Source organism: Echiichthys vipera (assembly GCF_963691815.1).
Source record: "Echiichthys vipera genome assembly, chromosome: 20".
Taxonomy (NCBI): domain Eukaryota; kingdom Metazoa; phylum Chordata; class Actinopteri; order Perciformes; family Trachinidae; genus Echiichthys; species Echiichthys vipera.
In genome coordinates this window covers 7477064-7497332 of record NC_139845.1, presented here as the reverse complement: position 1 = coordinate 7497332, position 20269 = coordinate 7477064, and the positions used below count along the sequence as shown (strand labels likewise).

At 40.7% G+C, this 20269-nt stretch overlaps 3 protein-coding genes across 3 annotated transcripts; 1 reads left to right on the top strand and 2 right to left on the bottom strand.

The window, feature by feature from the left end:
- The first annotated feature begins 313 nt into the window (after positions 1 to 313).
- Positions 314 to 3949, top strand: bik (BCL2 interacting killer). The gene is made up of 6 exons (XM_083935165.1): positions 314 to 348; positions 436 to 464; positions 1500 to 1603; positions 2627 to 2779; positions 2867 to 2981; positions 3353 to 3949. The coding sequence occupies exons 3-6, from the start codon at positions 1509 to 1511 to the stop codon at positions 3467 to 3469; spliced, it is 480 nt and encodes a 159-aa protein (XP_083791291.1). The 5' UTR covers positions 314 to 348; positions 436 to 464; positions 1500 to 1508; the 3' UTR covers positions 3470 to 3949.
- A 104-nt stretch (positions 3950 to 4053) lies between these two features.
- On the bottom strand, positions 4054 to 7392 carry mcat (malonyl CoA:ACP acyltransferase (mitochondrial)). Its single transcript, XM_083935301.1, has 5 exons — positions 6861 to 7392; positions 5665 to 5752; positions 5358 to 5575; positions 5119 to 5256; positions 4054 to 4364 (listed from the first exon to the last, which is right to left on the bottom strand). The coding sequence occupies exons 1-5, from the start codon at positions 7299 to 7301 to the stop codon at positions 4089 to 4091; spliced, it is 1161 nt and encodes a 386-aa protein (XP_083791427.1). The 5' UTR covers positions 7302 to 7392; the 3' UTR covers positions 4054 to 4088.
- A 1391-nt stretch (positions 7393 to 8783) lies between these two features.
- Positions 8784 to 16904, bottom strand: def6c (DEF6 guanine nucleotide exchange factor c). Its single transcript, XM_083935420.1, has 12 exons — positions 16729 to 16904; positions 15887 to 16027; positions 14609 to 14791; positions 13477 to 13707; positions 13234 to 13380; positions 12965 to 13073; positions 11990 to 12210; positions 11804 to 11911; positions 11377 to 11543; positions 10287 to 10485; positions 10088 to 10178; positions 8784 to 9208 (listed from the first exon to the last, which is right to left on the bottom strand). Exons 1-12 carry the CDS (start codon positions 16822 to 16824, stop codon positions 9015 to 9017), a joined length of 1887 nt encoding a protein of 628 aa, XP_083791546.1. The 5' UTR covers positions 16825 to 16904; the 3' UTR covers positions 8784 to 9014.
- Between the last annotated feature and the right edge of the window lie 3365 nt (positions 16905 to 20269).

Genomic DNA, 20269 nt, shown 5'->3' with positions numbered 1-20269 from the left:
TACACAACAAGGGGAGCAGGAGCACTATTATAATATATGAAAGACTAATTATTAGATAATACATTTGAGACATGAGATACCATAACATAGACTGAATACTTAATATACTAATACTTGATATGATGATGATGATGATGATGATGATGATGATGATGATGATGATGATGATGATGATGATGATGATGATGATATTGATATCAGTTTGGAATATATAAAACAAAAGTGCATATCCTGTTTGTTGGGATCCTGTCGGCCCCTGGTGGTCCCTCTGGGTTAAAGGCAGGTAGAGGCGTGGCCAGTCATATTTGTGGCAGTTACCTGAGAGCAACAAGATTAAAGGACGCTGCTGTAAGTACAGGAAAACACCTTACAAATATGCCTTTATTTCATTACTTCCAAAACATTTAAATTATAATGTCTTTATTTGTATTACAGGGCGGCGTCCACTTTAATCTACACAAAAGGTAGGTTTACTTTCTTTTTTGTTTTTTGTGCATGCACCTGTTTTACAGTCTGGAGGGAACATTTATATCCGTTTAATATCTAATGATACTCTTCCAACATGACACAATATACAAGTTCACTTGTAAATGTAGTAAATCATTCAAAAAGTAATCCATAGCTGTGGGCTTAATGCGTAATCTAGTGTGTATGATCTTCAGAACGACCTTTGTTTGCTTTGCGTGACAAGGATGACTTCATCTCTTTGTTATGACAACATGACAAAGGACTATAAAATATTACTTATTACACGATTAATACTCAAAAACTATCCTCATTTGGAGCCTAAGCTACGATTATATGCTACAGTTCCCATATTTAGGGTTATAATTCAATGCTATTCTTGTCATCAAATAAAGATAAATCTGTATAATGACGCAGGGAAACCTTTTCTATACTAAAAGTAAATTAGACAAATATATAAAGTCTGTAAATAGATTATTTGGAGCCAGTGAAGTTTAATCTTCCTCTCGATGAGGTAATAAGGGCAGTTTGGTTGATTTGGATTATGGAAATGGTGCATTTGCATTAAAGCACGAGTGCAGGTACACTGGTCTGAGGACAGGTGTGCGTAGGAGGGAACACACCTGACTCTTGAGGCAAATAACAAGTCATAAATCCAGTAATAAAGGCAGATTAAATGTAGGGTTTCTTGCATAAAGCAGTCCCAAACATCCTAGTGTGAAAACAGGCTTTTGTTGATATACTCAGTAGTGACTGTTGGACTTAATCCATCATATGATGTCATCTCTTCAAACCTGGGAGAGCCTGTTTTTATCAACCTGGAGTTTCTCCCCGGTAACACAGCCACCACCTATCCTGCTCACATGAGCCAGTATTTACACAGCCTTATTTATGAACGTTGGGAGTCAAGCAAGGATCAAACTATCAAACCCAGGAGCCATTATCTAGCCTGCATAGCTGTTGAAGCTCTAGGAACACTGTCTCTCACGTGTGCTGATATGAATAATTTGAATAATACCCGTTTCTCCTCTCAGGAAAACAATATGGTGGAGCAAACAAGACAGCCGAGTCGGGTCGTCTCCCTCCAGGCTGGACCTGGGGAGGTGGACACTGACGCCCTGTTTGACATGAACCTCAGGTACACCAGAGGTCATTGTAACAACACCCAGACAGACTGTGCTCCAGGCAATGTGGGACCAGTTGTACTGAAAATAAACAATATATAAAAAGGCTTTTGTGTGGAGAATCCCCTGGTGTAGATTGTTTTTTTGTCTCACATAATTTACGTGAAAATTAGACAAATTAAAGGGATAGTTCAGATTTTTTTGAAGCGGGGTTATATTTAGAATATTTTCACTGCTATACCTTGACAGCTGTGTCTGTTTAGTTTACGCGGAGTGAAACTGAAGCCGTTGACTCCTCAAAGTCACCAGACTCCATTGACAAAAACAGTAATGTAGGAGTCAAATATGATTTGGTCTGTGTAATTGTTTGTTTATTCTGCACACTCTTTCTTTGGTTACTATCATTTCTGCCTGGGTGTGGTTTCACGGTATTTTACCTGTTCAGTTGCACGGTGCCTTTGGTTAAAGAAAGGTGTGAGTGGGGTTGGATACTTTCTGTTGACTACTTATATAATCGTTCTTTTTTTTGCTTCAATTAACACTTGAAACCTTTAACCTTGTAAAGAATGGATTTATATGAGCGTGTCACAGATAAGACCCCACTGAGCCTCTTTGAGACGCTTTTTTAATGGAAAATTAGTCGCCACAAGTCATTTTACCAAACACAACACGGGCGTTGCTGGTCTACCTCTGTCTCAATCGGTTAGTTTGTGTTATTTTGGTTTTTAATAGGGTTAAGAACTAACAAAACTAACCCATCGTGGCAGTAGTAGACCAGCAACTTGCCTTATTCTGTGAGGTAAAATAACGGTTTATCATTAGAGGCCACACAGTGGCTTTGATGAGAGCATCGATGACAACTTCAGTCAGTTCACAGTGCAAAACTACTAAGTACCTGATACAACCCCACTCCAAAAACAAATCTGAACTATCTCTTGAAGCACTGTTTTTAGTTTCTAACAGCACTTTGCTTGTGTGGGAAAAGCAACATTGTGAAAATCTTGGTGACTGAAAAGAGCCATGTGTTACTTCTTCAGGATAAACGACAGGGCTGCGCGGGCCTTTGGGCACCAGTTGGCTGTAATTGGAGACGGTTTGGACCGAGAATGGGCCAGCAGGCGCCCGAACTGGCTACCAACTCCTCTCCACATGCTGAGACCAGCCCAGGCACTCACCAGGACCATATATCGGTATCAAAATTAAACACCTATCTCTACACTCCCTTTAATGTGACAGGCTTGTTGAGAAATTATAACCTGGTGTTGGTTCTCCTTCAGGGATATCCACAGTCAGTTATGGGGCTTCCAGGGCCTGTCTGCTGCAGTGAAGGCCTGGGTATGGAGCACTGCGCCTGGGCAGGGGATCCTCAGAGCTGAGACCTGGGCTGCCTGGGTAACACTCGTTTTCTTTGGTGTGACGTCTGTATCTCAAGTGACCTTTCACTACTACTGCTTAGTAGAAAACACAATTGATACGCATGCAAAAAATCTTTCTCTTCCTCATCAGTTAGACTCTTAGTGGTGGAAACGTAGTTATGAGATGACGGTATAGTTCATTTAAAGCCTTATGACGTTAGCTTTTTACTTTATCTAAAATCCAGTGGGAAAAATCTGTTTTTGTTGAGGGGATCAGTGCGATGCAGACTTCCGGATCGGCCTCTCTGTTGAGACGCAAATATAATTCCACGTATCTTTCTACTTTCGTCAATTGTTGCCAAATTACCAAAAGAATAATGTGGCTTTAACTTCCTTTTCATTTCACAGGTGTCCACTTTGAAACCGGTATCCTGCACTGGCTGGACCAGAGGAGCAGTGGTGACTGTGGCGCTGCTGGCAGCAGTCAGCATCTTCAGTGCACTATGGGTGGAATGGGAAGCCTGACAAAAAGGGCCATGAGCAGGTCTTTCAGGCCATTATACGTTTGACAAAAAATGACTATTATTTCTTATTGATTTGTTTCTGCTGTTTACTTTGACTTCTCTTTTTATACTATTTGAACGATGTATTGAATTTGACGCTATATGACGGGAAACGGAAGTTAAAAAAAACAAACCTGTAATACTTGTCAGGGCACGTGGAAATTGTTTAAATGGGTTTTACAGTGTTGCCCGAGGAGTTGGCCGGCGTATTGTAGCAGTGACATGTTCACAGTTGTATTAATATCAAAGACTACGTTTCCCAAGACTGGACTGTTGCTGGCCTGCAGTCTTTTGTATCCAGATTAGTTTCTTACTGGTTTAAGAGGCCAAAATTTTTACAAATGATACGTAGCCTGGCTTAATATAAAATGAACGGAGCTGGACTTTCTGTTTCAGAATTGAAATGTGCTTTTTCATGTGACGCAAATAAACTTCTAAGTGATGAAGTGTTGTAGTTTCATAAATAAAAATATATTTAATGACATAATAACAACAATGCACAAACAAGACCATAATAAGCATCCACAGGAGCTTGCGGGTTGCAACTTGCTGGTTATGTCATTGTCCTCCACACCTCCGCGTTATTCCTCGTCATCAACGGTGACGTCCACGTGTGAATACATTTGGAAGGCCTTCCTGTTGCACCTCTGAAGCGTGGCGCCCAGCTGCTTTCCCGGGCCGACCTCGTAGGTGTGAGGGAACGTGCTTCCCTGCGTCCTCTCGTAGATCTCGTGCAGCGTTTGCTCCCACTTCACAGGCGACACCAGCTGCATCACCAGCTGCCTGCGCACGTGCGTCTCGCTCATGTAGCGCTTGCCGTCCACGTTGGAGTACACGTTGATCTCGGGGCGACGGACCTGAACGGGGAGACGGTTCTCCGTGTTAGATGGCAACTTTTTCCACAGGTGGTAGCTGAACAAAATGGTGATTGGTAATGAGCTAATATCCTCAAAGCAATTTCAGTCAAAAGCAACTGGACTTGGTTATTTGTCTAGGAAGACGTTTCACCTCTCATCCAAGAGGCTTCATCAGTTCATGTACGCATCTGACCAGACTGGGACTGGACCAACTAACTGGTGTGGAGATCCAGGTAAGACAAATAACGTCTTCCTAGACAAAGAACCAAGTCCAGTTGCTTTTGACTGAAATTGCTTTGAGGATAACGATGACCTGGACAAATGAGAACATTCACAGGCTTAGTGAGCTAATACATTATTAATTAATATATGCAAAATTTACTTTTTTGTCCACCGGCCAATGTTGAAAGTATATTACACTTCTAAACATATCAAAATAGAAGAAACAGGGTTCGTACACCTTTTCAAAGGTCAAATTCAAGCACTTTTCAAGCACTCTCTAGGTCCATTTCCAAACTTTTCCAGCACCTTACAGCTGTGGTAAAATAATATATTTCTACGTATGAATAGATACTGAAAATGATTGTTTTATTGCACTTTATCCAAAATTCAAACACTTTTCAAACCTTGAAAACGCAACATTTCCAAGTATTTCAAGAACCCGTACGAACCCTGAAGAAATAAACATAGAAATCATCATATTACCATAAAGGAAGGGATGCTGTGGCTCTATAAAAAAACACATTTGACTGACCTCCACCTGTCTGAGCACCTCACTGAGCGGTTCAGTAGCCGACTGCATCAGCTCGGTGTGAAAAGCCCCGCTGACTGGGAGAGGTTTGGTCCTGGTGAAGTGGAGATGGCGGGAGTTTTGCTGGAGGAAATCTAGAGCCTGAGAAGTCGACACAGTTATGAAGAAAGAGATTATCACAAGAAACAAGACAAGTCAAATTGGGAGACCTTCCTTGCCAAATCTGTCATTTTGCTCCATACCTTTTGGTGCCCTGCGATGACTCTGCCATCAGGAAACAGATAGTTGGCCACAGAGCAGACCGGATCCTTCATCCCCTGGCTTGCGCAGTACTTCTTAGCCTGCGCACAGGCGTATTTATACTGGGCCTGTGGTCTACCCATGACTGACAGCATCCCACTAGGAACCAGCTCTGATGCTTTCTGCATGGCCTCTGCACGAACCTTCACCACGTACAGAGCTGGAAGACACAGACGGGGTAAAAAATACCGTATGATATTATTAACTGAGCAACATCTTTGTCATGTGCATGTTAGGAAACACGCTTACCTTCTGCAAAGTTCATGGCACCAGAAAAAACCAGGGCAGCAAATTCTCCAACGCTGAAACCTGCACTAGCAACACACGTCTCGATGGCCTGTGGACAGAAGATTTACACAAGCTAAACTCTCTAATGTTACATAAAGTAGTAACAAACAGCTTTGTTTTGACCACTTACAACATTAAAACTCTGCTTACTTGTTAGGGCATCAGTATAATAACACAATATCATAAATAATGCTTAAAATGTAGCCCCTTTTTACGGGTTATGGCCTTAGAGTGAATGTGAGCGGTAAAACCAATTTTTCCTCCACTGATTACTTGATTTTTTTTTTAGTAGGGGTATTTTTACTTAAGATAGAGGTCTGAAAACATCTTTCACAAAAGCAAAATACTGCTGTCTATCCATGGACGGATTCTGAGACAATACGCCCCTGGGCACAGACATCTCAGAGGCCCCCAACTCTGTCTATGTATGAACAAGACATTCAAATTCAAAGAGTCTACTTTTAGTTGTTTTGTGATCATTTTGGGTCCATTTTTAGCTGTTTTGTATGTCTTTGTAATAGTTTTGCATCCATTTTTAGTTGTTTTGCATGTCTTTGTAATTGTTTTATGTCTATTTTGAGTTGTTTTGCATGTCTTTGTAATTGTTTTGCATCCATTTCTAGTTGTTTTGTATGTCTTTGTAATTGTTTTGCGTCCATTTTTTGCTGTTTTGTACGTCTTTGTAATTGTTTTACACCCATTTTTAGTTATGTTGTATGTCTTTGTAATTGTTTTGCATCCATTTCTAGTTGTTTTGCATCCATTTTTTGCTGTTTTGTATGTCTTTATAATTGTTTTACGCCCATTTTTAGTTATGGTGTATGTCTTTGTAATTGTTTTGCATGTATTTTTAGTAATTTTGCATCTTTTTGTAGTGGTTTTGGATCTATTTTTACATTACATTTTACATGTTTATCATTTTGCATGTCTTTGCCATCATCTTTTGTCTCTGTGGTCGTTTTGTGTCTATTCTAGTCTATGTCTAGTCTATTCGTGGTCCACTTGCGTCCCTGTATTCATTTTTTGTCTCTTGTGTTAATTTTTGGTCGGTTTGTGGTCATATGGCATCTTTTTGAGATAATTTTTAGCAACATTTTATGAGTCAGGGCCCCTGACCTTATGGGCAGATCGATTATAGATTATTCGACTAATCAGACCTTGGGGTTGTGGTGGTTGAGCCTCTCCACCGCAGCCAGTGACGTGACAAACACCGCCGGCTGACAGTGAACCGTCTTCATCAGGTCCTCCTCGGGTCCCTCCAGGCACAGAGACAGCAGGTCGTACCCGAGGACCTTCTGGGCCACCATGAACATGTCCTTAACGTTGGGGTACTTCAACAGTCCTCTAGCCATTCCCACGAACTGGCTGCCCTGGCCGGGGAAGAGGAGCACGGAGCGGCCGCTGGGTTCTTTCTTGGGTCTCCGCTGCTGCACCGCGGGCTGCCCGCTGTCCGAGCCCGGGAGAGGAGCTGGGGTTTCGGGCGGAGGAGGGTGGTGTGCTCCCCCCTGGTTGGTGGACAGTCTCCTGCTCAGAGACACCACCGACCTGACCTTTCTTCTGGAGGCTGCGGTCACCATGACAACCGCTGATGCCAACATGGCGTCACCAACTGATGTCTTCACGGGTTAAGAAAGACCCATAATCCACCTGGGAAAACTGTGATTAATGAACGAAAAAACTAAAAATGTGTGCCTAACTGTCAGCGTGAGACGCCTTGGGAGCCGCCATGTTTGTTGAGGTCACCAGAGGATATTACGTTGTTGTGCTTCCGGTTCATTTCTGGTTCTTCTTTTTTTTTTTTTAACAAACTTTATTTATTTAACCCTGCTGTTACCCTCAAATTTTATTAACTCATTTGAGTCAATTTGACCCAAGTAATATAAACATACAGAAAATGATCATAATCAAAGTTGTTACTCAAGTTTTTACGTCAGGTAAATATATAAATCATGATATTAATATGTGTATTTATTTTAAAACATCAAATATCTTACTGATTTATCTAAAATTGGATCCAATGATATTCGTTTGTGTTTTAAAGTAAGTATATTATTTGTAAGTACTATTTTGTGTTATTTATAGTATTTGGAATGAAAACAAATTTCCATTACCAAGTTCAGTAGTGTGTATTACGTACAAGGTCAATTTCACCTCTGGCAAAACAATTTTAAACATTTCTAAATATTTGAACTATAAAATAGATCATAATAATAATAATAATAATTAAAATGATCAAATTGATGAAAAGGAACACCGATGCAACAAGTATGTGTACAGAACAATAAAAAACATATAATCATACCAATTTTAGGTTTTCCCAGACCTTTAAATGATGTTTTTGTAAACAAACAATAATATAATTCAGGATAACCCATTGAATATGTTTGTGTCTTATAACACAATACATATAACTTTATTGTCCCACCAAGGAAATACATTTGTATTTTTATCTTACCAGTTAAGACACAGTACAAATAAGCATAGCACAAGAATAAATAATAAACTGCTATGTGCCCTGTGATAGACTGGCGTCCTGTCCAGGGTGTACCCCGCCTCACGCCCGATGTCAGCTGGGATCGGCTCCAGCCCCCCGCGACCCCGACAGGGAAAAGCGGTTGAAGATGAATGAATGATATGTATTATATTTTTCTTTTATGTCTCCTTGTTTATCAGAGGTGTGTATGGTGTCACCAGAAGGCCTTTTCTGAGTTTTAAAAAAAAAATTTTTCTTGAGCATTCAAGTGGATTTTATTGTCATTTATGTGCTATGTTATGAATATTATTGTACTTTAATAATCATTGTTAATATAAGGGTTCATTTGATATCAAACTTTGATTTACACTCTTTTTTAGGCTTAAATTGTGTATTTGAAAGTTGATTAAATTATACATTTCTATGTGTGTATTATTATTCTATACATATATAAACATTATTATAAGGATCTCATAAATTAGGCTATTTCAGAGTTGTGGCCAGGATATGTATTGTGTGGGATTTTACTGTTGACAAAAACCACAAAATTATGTTTTTATTATTCACCAATAAACTTTATTGTACAAAACTGTAAATCTCAGCTGATCTTAGTCAAATGTGTTTTTATTAAATCCTGCATCACATAGTGCTCGTCATCACCGTTCTCCATCTTCGTGTGCATGTCATAAAATAAATATACAACGCTTTGTGCACAGACTCCTTTTGTGAGTTGTAAAGAACTTTTATTCGTCCAATTTCCACTCTCGGCCTTAAACAAATGAAGAATTTCTTTTATCGTTTCTGATCTTTTAGATTTGAAACCGTCAACACCTTTGGATCACATTTGTCCGTTGGGTTTTGCCTGTGATCCGTCTGATCCCTCTGACAGTTTGGTGGCCTCCAGCTGCTCCTCCAGCCTCTCGCTGTTCTGATCGGCTCTTATCTTGAACTTAGAGATGAACTCGTTGCTGGCCAGCGCTCCTTCCTTTTTGGGACATGTGCGTTTTGATAATAGGGAGTGATCCATACGTTCTACAAAAGAAAAAAACATTAACAACAAAGTTTGACCTGTGTGATGTTAACTGATACATTTGACTTTTAGGTCAGGATGACTGCACAATTTTAGGCACACCTTGTTTGTATGTGCGTTACCTGGACATCTCTGAAACTTGTGAACAGTTTTTAATTAAAATTTAGGTGGAGGTTAGAACATGGTCCACTGCATAAATGCTTCATTTGATACAGATCTAGACATATTTTTAAATTGTGCAACATGCAGTTCTGTATTTTTTATCCTATTATTAGTGCAGCCTTGGCAGATTTATACACCCCCTTAATGTTTTTAGTTTCATTATTAGTACTGTCACTGAGTGTAACACTCAAATAATAAATATAATCAGTTTACTGTGAGTAAAAATCATTTTTTGTGGATCTATCAGTGACTTTAGTGACAGTGAGAATGACATTATTAAGCTTAAAACATTACATTTTTGAATAAAATAAAATGTTAATTCCAAAACACACTTCCTCTATCTTTTCATAGTTTAAATACAACATAAATTAACATTACATTAACACCTTAATGTGATGCCTACTGAAACCTAGACAGACAGATCAACAAAGCATTTTAACTATGTTTCTGTTTTTGCATGCTCTACTGATTTTCCTAAACGTTTAATCAGTTCAGCATTTGTTTTGTCTGTTTAACTGTTCGCTAAAACTATACAGACAACCGAAAAAAGCTGCAACCCTGATAAACAAAGTGCGATTTGATAAAATGATTGTTATTATAATCCCTTGATATTACAGTGGGGCATATATTTGCTGACATTGGGGTTTGACTTAAAGCAACTCAATTAAAAGTTGTTGTGTTGGCCCTTTAATTCAGTCCAGATAGAGATCATACTGCACCTCCAGGACCGATGGGCGTCATCAGGCGGTTCAGCTGGACATTCCAGTGTCGTACGTGTTGACTGGCATATCTCAGCTTCTCTTGTACCTCCTGGAATCAAAAAAATCACACAAGTAGTTTCTCATGATGAGTGTTTTTGTGCATTACTACACATGCTGCACACTGAGCCGATCCATACACACACTGTCTTTTTCTTACCTCCAGGCGCTGGTGGCTCCTCTGGCGAGAAGCCCGCAGATCCTGGAGCTCCTGAGAGGCAGAGTGAAGCGCCGAGGGGGTTTCCTCATCTGTACCGCCTTCTGTGCTTTCCAGTACGGGACTGAGGCACTGCAGGGCCCTCTGCTGCTCCTGGAGGAGTTGGAACTGCTTCTTCTTCGCTTCTTCCGCCTGCAGCAACCTGGAGAAGAGAAGAAAGAGAAGAAGCAACAACAGAAATCAAGTAATCGAGTAGTTTGGTTTAAAGTACAGTAAAGTTGTTTAAACTGGGGGGCGCAAAGGGAGAAACATGGCCCTCTAATAAGCTTGGTGACCATAGAGACTATTGCAGCAGTAACAATTGTGACACAGCTCAGAGTCAGTTAAGGGATTTAAAAACTAAGCACCTGATTGCAGCAATCTGCATCAGAAATCATGCTGTTTCTCTGAGTCATAACTGAACACACAGACACGATACACATATTTTTAGGTTCGGTGTGACCACTTCAGTCTAATCAGTCGGCTACACATCATTATTTATGATGTCCATTACAAATAAATGTTCATGAATGCACTTAGAAAGTCGCTCCTCATAACTCCAGGATTTGCCTGAGAATTTTTAAGTTTTCTTCAGTATCAAAGTGATCCAGTTATATTTGTCTGTACATCCATGGGTACACTGCAAACAGGAACTGCTAACAGCTTATTCAGCATACATTTAAGATAAGAGACGATAAACTTTATTGTCCCAAAGGTAATTTGTCATGGGCTCAAAGTTCCTAAAAGTACAGCTGCTCCTGTAGGCTACTGGACCGGGTCTGACGAACCTGGCAACGCAACCGCATTTAATTATATTTTGTTGTTGCGACTACGATTTTGAGACACTAGCTGGCGGTGTTCATTGCATTCTCCATATTCAACCTTTAATCGTGCCAATTTGCCAAAAAGTCCTGCAAAGCAATGTGGGAACTGTAGTTCCAAAACCTACTAGATTAGTATCCCAAAAATCGTGATAAGACAAAGAAAAAGAATAGGTTACTAAACATGTGGTTGAGAGTATGATGGGATGACAGTTGGTGTGTTGGTTTAGTACCTCTCCAGCTCCTGTCTGGCCCTCTCCTCCTCCAGCCGAGCCTGGATCTCCATGTTGAGAGCAGCCTCCAGTTTCCGCTGCGTCAACTCCAACTCCTGGATCCTCTTCTTCTGTTGCTCAGCCTCCTTTTCCTTCTCCTGCATCTCTGCCTGCATGCTGTCTCTCAACTGCAGGACGACACACACACACACACACACACACACACACACACACACACACACAAACACACCATTTGAGTGGAAAGAGCTGACCTATTCCTGAATCACCTTTTCCAGGAATGTCATTACCGTTTCTCCACCACTAAAACTCACCAAAGGTTAATCCTGACTTTTATAATGCCAATGCCAATGTTTCTGTGCTTTTTTTTCAGGACTCTGAATCACAATTCAGCCAACTGTAAATAAACGTTGTCATCTGGAAAACATACCGTCTCTGCCTCCTTCAGCTGTCTCTCCAGCTCCATCTGCACCTCCCTCTGTTTCCTCCTTTCTTTTTCCTCTGCCTCCCTTCGTTTGTTTTCTAACTCGCGTGCATGCTGCACGACACGGAGAAAGGTTAAAAGTTAAAAGTGAGCTTTAGAAATTGACCCTTTGCTGAATCCTTCCGCTCTTACCTGTATGATACTTTCTATCTCTGAATCCTGTCTGTCTTTCTCTTTCTCCATCTCTTGGATATTAAGGTCGTCTGATTGGCTACTCCGGCTGCTGCAGCTGCTCCGGGCGCTCCGGCTGCGCTCCCGGTGGCTGTGTTTCCGCTGGACTCGTCTTTTCAGTTTCAGTTCTTGGTGAAGGGAGGATTTGCCCTCGCTCAGGAGACGGAGGGCTGTCTGAACAGCTGGAGAAGTAGAAAAAAGTCAGACTGTTGATACTGTTATTGGTGTTTCTCTACTTTGATTAATGAATAAAGGAACAGTATTTCATACTGGATCAGCGCTTAACACTGTTTTTGATTGTGCGAAGTGCAAAATATAAAAATACTTGTCTTCTTGCAGTTAGATGAGAGGTCCACACCACTCTCATGTCTGTACAGTAAAGCATAAAGCTACATACTGGTGGAAACAGCTGGCACTGGCTCTGTCCAACATCTACAAAATCCATCTACCAGCATTTCTAAAGCTCACAAATAGTGGTGAGTAAGAGTGGTCATCAGTCTGCTCATCTAGCTTTCCAAAATGTCAAACTGTTCCTATAAAATGTCTCAACTGAAACCAGTGAAATTAGAAGCCAACAGTGACCACACAGGGGTCATTCCTATGTTCACTTGGTCCGATGTTCCCCGGTCGCATAAGCCTATGCCTCCTCTGATTTAATTCAGCACTTTGTTAGGGTTAGGGGATACGGTTAGGGTCAGGGTTACGGGGTAGTGTTAGGGTCTACATAGGCCTATTTGTCAGGGAAAGAAAAACATAACTGACCGTGGAACATAGGATCCTTTTCTTAAAAAAGGGTCCATACAATGTGGGGAACATAAGACCCGGGGAATATAGGTACACTCCCACTACACACACACACACACACACACGACAAATCACTGCAGTCAAAATGTAATTTCTGGCTGTGTATGCTTCTACATATACACACCAACACACCTTGAGTCCACTCCACCTTCTGTCTCTGGTCAGACGCACTCATCTCAAAGGTTTTATTGTGAGTTTTCACACAGAACAAACAGCGCTTCCCCTCCTTGTCTGCGAGAGGCTAAAAAACAAAAAGAGGAGACTCAGAAAATATTAACATACAAGGATTAGGGGATCTATGTGCTTTAAAGGACCTTGTCTGAACACATCCAGGGCACAGTATTTTGCCTGTGTGCCGTTTAATTAAACTCGCAGTGTTTACATTACATTTCCTCACCCACCTCTATGACGCAGCTCTTATCCAGCTTGATCTCCCCTCTCTTGTCTTTTAAGTCCTCGCTGACGTAGTAAGCCATGGAGGAGGGCTTCAGCACAAACCAACGCTCCGTCCAGTTTCTGCGTACGTGCCCCTTTTTCCACATATAACCCTGAGAAACAAGGAACAGAATTTAAGAAAAGAACGAAAGACGAAAATGAGAAGAGGGCAAACAGAAAGAGGAAGATACACAATAAATGCTCTCTACCCTCTTGAGGACGTTGTGATACATCTCCAGAAAGACCTCATCCAAAGCCAGACTAAAGGCCTCTGCGCTGGTGACCCTCAGTAGGCGGCCTGCACCCATGTGCTCCAGGAAGGTCCATACAGACATGTCGGCATCCTGCACTGTGGCATCCTGGGATATTAAGTCCTCAAATGGCTTCCCGTCCCACTCCTCGCTCATTGCTGTGGAGATTTTCTTGAGGAGATACTCCACCTATAAGCATTCAAATATTAGAATATAACAAGTGTTTGGTATTAATAACATTCTGCATCAGTAACATGTACATTTATAGAGGTAAACTACTGTGGTGATACCACAAAAGTGGTCTATTTTGATCTCTGTCGACAGGAAACCAAAAGCATTATGGAGGAAGTGGAGGAAGGAAGAGACTCATTAACTCGGTGACTTGCTCTTGCTTTTTTCTGCTGCGAAAATATGTAAGATGGTTTGATTTTGTTAGGACCCAAGCTGGGTTTTTATGGAGGATAAGATGTCTTTCTAGTAATCATGAGAACACAGTGAAAGTGCCTCATGTAACTGCCTAAAAACCCTTTGTGTTGCCTTGTGTCCCTGAGTGGTTTGTTACTCTATTTATCTTTATTTTCCTTGTGAATAAAAAGGAAGGAATTTTTGCACTTTACATATTTAAAGTTGTAGTCCTTAAGGTTTTCATCGAGTTAATCGTCTGTTAAGTAACTATCTATCAAAGAATGAGTTAAAACAATGGGGATTGATCATGTGTCCAACTATTGAAAGCGCTTGTATTTGCGGCTTTGCCGAGAAATACGATCTGAGCGTCCGTGGCGACATTCCTGTGCTAAAATTACGCTTTTTACGTCGTTCCCCCTCTCTCTTCAGACCTCCTATCGGTGTGGAGCGTGTGAAGGCATCACGCCGCATCACGCAGGTGAGAGCTGCCAATCCACTGACGTCACACAGATGAGACAATGTTCGGTTAACGCCAAAGCAGCCGCTAAAAACAGCGTATCTCAATTCTTAGAGAGTACAACGTTAATATCAGAATGTCAACAAAATGTTTGCATTTTATACTCCCACTCTATACTGTCCTCCCTACCACACATTCCTGTTTCACAACAACATCCACATCTTTTACCTCCTCTGGTATCATCACCAGTGGGTAGCGGTCCTCAGACAGGAGGTTGAATAAACAGAAGAGCTTGAAACAGTCTCTTTCGGACAGCGGCGCCCCCTTTGGTACTCCCTTGAAGTTCTTCTTCATGGTCATCATCCAGCATAAGTCGTCGAACTTTTCCTTGTCAAACATCCCCTCTTTGACCTGAAAAGACAGAAAAAAAGACTTTAATGAAAGTAGATTAAAACTAATGACAGACATAATGCTTAGGATGAATCACTCAAGCAATGGCATTATTTCCTTCTCCTAACCCAAAGAGAGCATCAATACAATAATAAGTGCTTTCCTAAGTTAAAACATTTACAGGACATTCGAAGATTTAAAGGTCCCATAACGCAATAAGTGAGATTTGAGTTCCATGTATTTTTTGATCATAAAGCAGCAGTGTCAAGAGAAATGCCCCTATTCAGAAACCGTGCCGTTAAACGAGCCGTCAGGTCTTCTGTACGTTTGTGATGTCACGGCTATACTATATATACTTGTAGAAAGTGCCGCTACAGTCATTCCCCGGCTGCAATGACTGTGCAAAGACACAGACAGCGCAGATCAGGCCCCCAGGAAGTGGCCAGACTTTGAAGCCATTTTCACATAGTGGCCAAACGGTGGAATTGTATTTACCGGGACCGTTACATGATACCCTCTTTGGGTTTTCCCATTCACTTGCTAAGGGAAGAAGACGTCTGTTAATGCGTGGGGGGGGGGGGGGGGGGGGGGAATTGAGCGTCGCAAATGCCACAAAATGACTTTTTTCACTACATTCGATCCGCTTACGTTTTTAAAGCCTAGAACATAGACTTAGAAATAGAAATAATTGAATCCCCATCCAAGTTAGCAGGAGGATTAAACCGGAACAACTTTCATAGGAATGAATGGGTCTCCGCCTCCAACGCTACATCCAGTTCTCCTAATACATCCATGGCAGAGAGCGCAGATGTACCTGGAAACACTGACCAATCAGAGCAAACTGGGCTTTTTCAGGAAGGGGTCTTGAAGAGACAGGTGCTATAATGGAGTGTTTCAGACAGAGGGTGAATACAGGTATATTCAGACAGACACTAAGAGAAAAATAATGAGTTTTTGAACATTAAAGCATCTAAACATGTTCTAGTAGAAACCCAGAATGAACCTAAAATGAGCAGAATATGGGACCTATAAGCACAATTGCAAGGTAGAAAACACTAATTATTGTGTAACATAAAAAACAACTATAATATAGACGTTTATTCATAATAAGAGTACCTTATCCAGTATGTATTTGTTGAGGTAGGGCATGTAGCCATGATTAGAAACCGGCCCATCGTCATCATCCTGGAAGTGCGCCTCCAGTGCCACCGGGTCGTGTGGGATGTTCAGCACTGTGTACAGGTTGTGGGAAAGCACCTGAAGAGCAGACACACACATATATATACAGTCTATATATAGATACATCTGCACATAAGTACACATTCTCTAATTTCTTTATACATCTACACACACACACACAAACACACAACCACAGACAGCTGTTCCTCAGCATGTCAGGACATCTGTCTGCTATTTCCCTGGATTCTTCTCTCCTATGGGGGCTCAGTCAGGCATGTAGGAACTGGACGTGAAGCAACACGACAGACAAAAAATAACACCCACTGAGGGGGAAAACTGCTGAATAAGAACTCTGCTCGTTGTTCTCTGTCTTGCCTTTTATTGGAAACACTGACAGTGCTGCTGGTGTTATATCAATAGTTATGTTTCTGCGCCACAGAGAAAGGTTGGACTTTGAGCTTGAGGCTGAAATGGGCTCACAGCTCACCTCCAGTATGAGCGGGTTAGAATAAAGCTTTATCAAATACTTGGACCTGGTAGTGAGCATGTAGTTTGAGTGTAAACTGTTCCCTCAGAGAAGTTAAATCACACAGCACAAGAAGCATTTCACAACATATAAATACAACTTTTGACACTGATGGGTTTTGGTTTGTCTTCAGCCTAAGTCAAATGATTTAAAGGGAAAAGTAGCACCGTTAAAGTCCGCTTCTGTGTCCAGAGGACGCCCCTAGCTCGCGGTTTCCTGATCTTAAAATGACCACACACACACTCCTGCTTACCTTTAACTGCGATTTGGATACTTTGCCGCATTTCTCGACGTCCAGAGATGTGAAAGCGTACCAGATGGACTTGAGGAGTTCGGATTTTAAGTCCATTTCGGAGACCTCGCTGTGCGCAAAAACAACTACATTTCCGAGCGCAGCGCGGCGGCTTTTACGCAGCGACGTGCGAGCGAGTGGTGGTGAGAATTGCCAAATAAAATGTGGGGCAGAGTACAGGCTGCTGTTCAAACTGCGAAGGACCCAAAGGAGTCCGATGTAGCACAGACTTAGAAGGCGGAGAGTAGAGATAAAAGCCTACACTTATCCTTCATTATTCACGGTTTTTACGATTTTACAAATGTCAAACACTTTATAGTTTACATTCTTCCCAATATATTTAGGGTATTTTCATTGTATCCACTCATAATACATGTATCTGAAAAAAAATGGACACACTTTTACACATGAAAAGGTACATTTCCTAGTCTAAAACTACAGGGTGGATTTCTTAATTCCTCAGAGTGCTGGCAGCCAAAAAAAACTAATATCCTGTTATCAGATTCAGGAGGCAAGCCGAGGCTTTAGAGACACACCCATTTGGGGTTTAATATATGATGTATTATATATTTAGGGATTTAAAAATCATCACTGCATGCAAACTGGAGAACCAATTATATGATTTGTATGGTGTATTGAGGGTGTAATGGAGGTTAGTCATGTAAAAACCTTTAATTAACAAATGTGATGCTTATTGTCCCTAATCTAGTTATTATAGTCTGCTCACTTTATATTTGCACCACTTTGCAGCCATTTGGTGCTGAGCATTTGTTTTGATAGAATAGAAGTCATAAATAAGGCTTAGTGCACATTAAAGGGGAACTATATGTCCTTTTCTAAATTAATTTGGTTCCCATGGGCATGTTAAGTATATGGGGACATTTTCTAATTCAGAAATGACAAGACTAGAATCAAGCTAATCTGGGTATTATTAAAAAGAAAATAAACATTCTGTGGGTCCACAAAATCTCTCCCATTTGTCTCATCTGAAATCACATACTATGCATGATTCTAAATGGATACAAAATAGTTTTGTATAAATAAACAGATACTGTGATTACCATGGTAACTCTTGTCAACCTGCATCACCAGATAATGCTTAAATGACTGGAAAACGGTCGCACTTAACAAAATTACTGTCCGTATGTGACGAGTAAAGAATGAGAATGGGTTTCAGCGGTTCAGTAACAGATCTGTGGTTTGCAGAAACGTAGACTTTGTTTTTTTTTATGGCGGCTGGGTTGAAATTGAACTGCTGTTGACATTACAGAGCTGCCCTGGTTGCTAGTCTGTGGGATATTAAGGCCGATGTCCAGTGTTGCACTTATTTGACCAGCGAGATAAGCAATTCACGTTCTCTTGGTTTCATACGAAGGTTCAGACATAGTCAAAAATCTCACATACTGATTTAGCTTACTAAATAGCATGTTAGTGTGGAATTTAGGATGCAACCATGCAGCCATGTCTATGGAGCAGCTCCAGACTTACACAAGTTTGAGAATGACTTCTCTGGTTTCTGGCTTAAAGAGAGAGAGCAGCCCATGTTCACAAATATTGATTGAACCTCCGAGATTGGTGACCAACATATTGGAAGTCTTAATTTAGATGGTGTTCCCCCATTAAAGTGCCCAACCCAAAATAGTTTTCAGAGGGATTACGGTCTACTGTCTACTGTGAAGGCCCCTTGTGGTTTCCCTGATATAGGGTGTTGCTGGAACATCGCTCACAGCTCCTCTTTAGTGTGATGAAACAGCTGGTAGGGATGTAGCAATGTCAGGCAATATAGGTTAAACAAGGACAGTGTAATCAAACAGAAAGCATCCACAAGCTTCGTTGGAGCATAATGTAGGCTAATCAATACAATAATTAGGTCATGAAAATGGTAGTCATTGTTCAGAGGCTCCAGCTCACAGCCTTTCTGTCTCTAAATGTAGATATGTGTCTGTCTTTAAGGTGATCTTTGTGATGATTTATGAAATTCTGATTCATATTAGGGTATACACTTTGAGCAGAGGATGTAGTCCATGATTTTCTGCTCCATAAACTGATCAACGCCCGGTCACGCTGTTGTGTTTCGTCACGCTCAGTGTGTCTATATCTGTTGTCTCCCTTCAAGGGCACATCTAACCTCCGTCTCAGGTGGTAGAAATGAGATGTCGTTCACTTAGCCATAATTCAGAATTGCCCGGCCAGAGGTCTCAGTGAGGATCGACCACTCCCAGTGCTAAGAATTTACTACTCTGGCACACGCCCAGCATGGCTTTTCTCATAAAATGAAGATCTAGAGCTGTTTCTAAAGGTCTTTAAAATGCAGACAGAATAGATCAATCTTTATTGTCAACCTGGGAATTTGTCAGGATGTTCGAACCTGCCATCTGTGAGTTTTAGGGATAGAGAAATCTTTGCTCATTTCCCCGTTAAAGAGAAAATACTTAACATTAAAACCCGCTCTTCAGTGATTCACAAGATGTTTATTAGGCATTAAATACTTTAAATGCCAATACCTACGCTGTTCTGTATTTTTCTTACATACTAGACTACTTCAATGTAACATTACAAGAAAGCTGTTGCCGTTTATATATTTAATATATTCAAGGGCAGCAGACCTTGACATTTCTATTCCCAGTGCTGAATCGATATCATATCCTGTAATAATGAGGCAAAGATTTTTTTATAGATAGTTTATTGTTGACAGATTTAGTTTACAGTTTCATGCATGCTCATTTTCACTGTTGGTGATTATTAGAATACATTATAAACAGCCTATCATACATTACAACTACAAGAGCAATAAAAAGGCCTATCCTGAATATGAGAGGTGTGATGTTGAAGGTGAAAGGAAGGTGGGATAAAACACGTAACAATTTCACATGACAAAAATAAACATGTAGTTGGAATATCTAGATATTGTGGGAAATATACTTGATATTTTGATTTCTTGCAGAGTTAAGACAAGCGTGTTTAAATGGTGAGTGAACCTGAGGAACAAGAACGTTCCCTACAGTGTCCCAAAACACAATAAAACCCAAATATTAATATAGGCTACATAATCCCAAGTAGCCTATCCTGACAATAGCAGACAATACACTTTTTATGAGCTGAATTTATTGGCTAATTAAGTCTGAGAAACACTAAAATCTATTCAATGAGACAACTTCAGTTGCTTAATGTACAGTTAAAAATGTGTTTGCATTATTACAACCTATGGAAGTATTTTTTATTTACTTTAACTTACTTTATCACGGCTTTTAACTGTGTGTTTTGTTTTTATGCTGTTTTTAAAAAAAGTTTTGTCTTTATGTAAAGTACATTGAGTTGCCTTGGTATGAAATGCGCTATATACTGTAAATAACAATGCCTAGCCTGGCCTTAACGATGACAGAGGGTGCATTCTGTAGCTTGTTTGGAAACGCATCTTTACACACGATATTGCCACGATACTGCTAATATTATACATTATATTTTAGGTGCAAAACTGAAAAAATGTTTTTGGACTTTTACC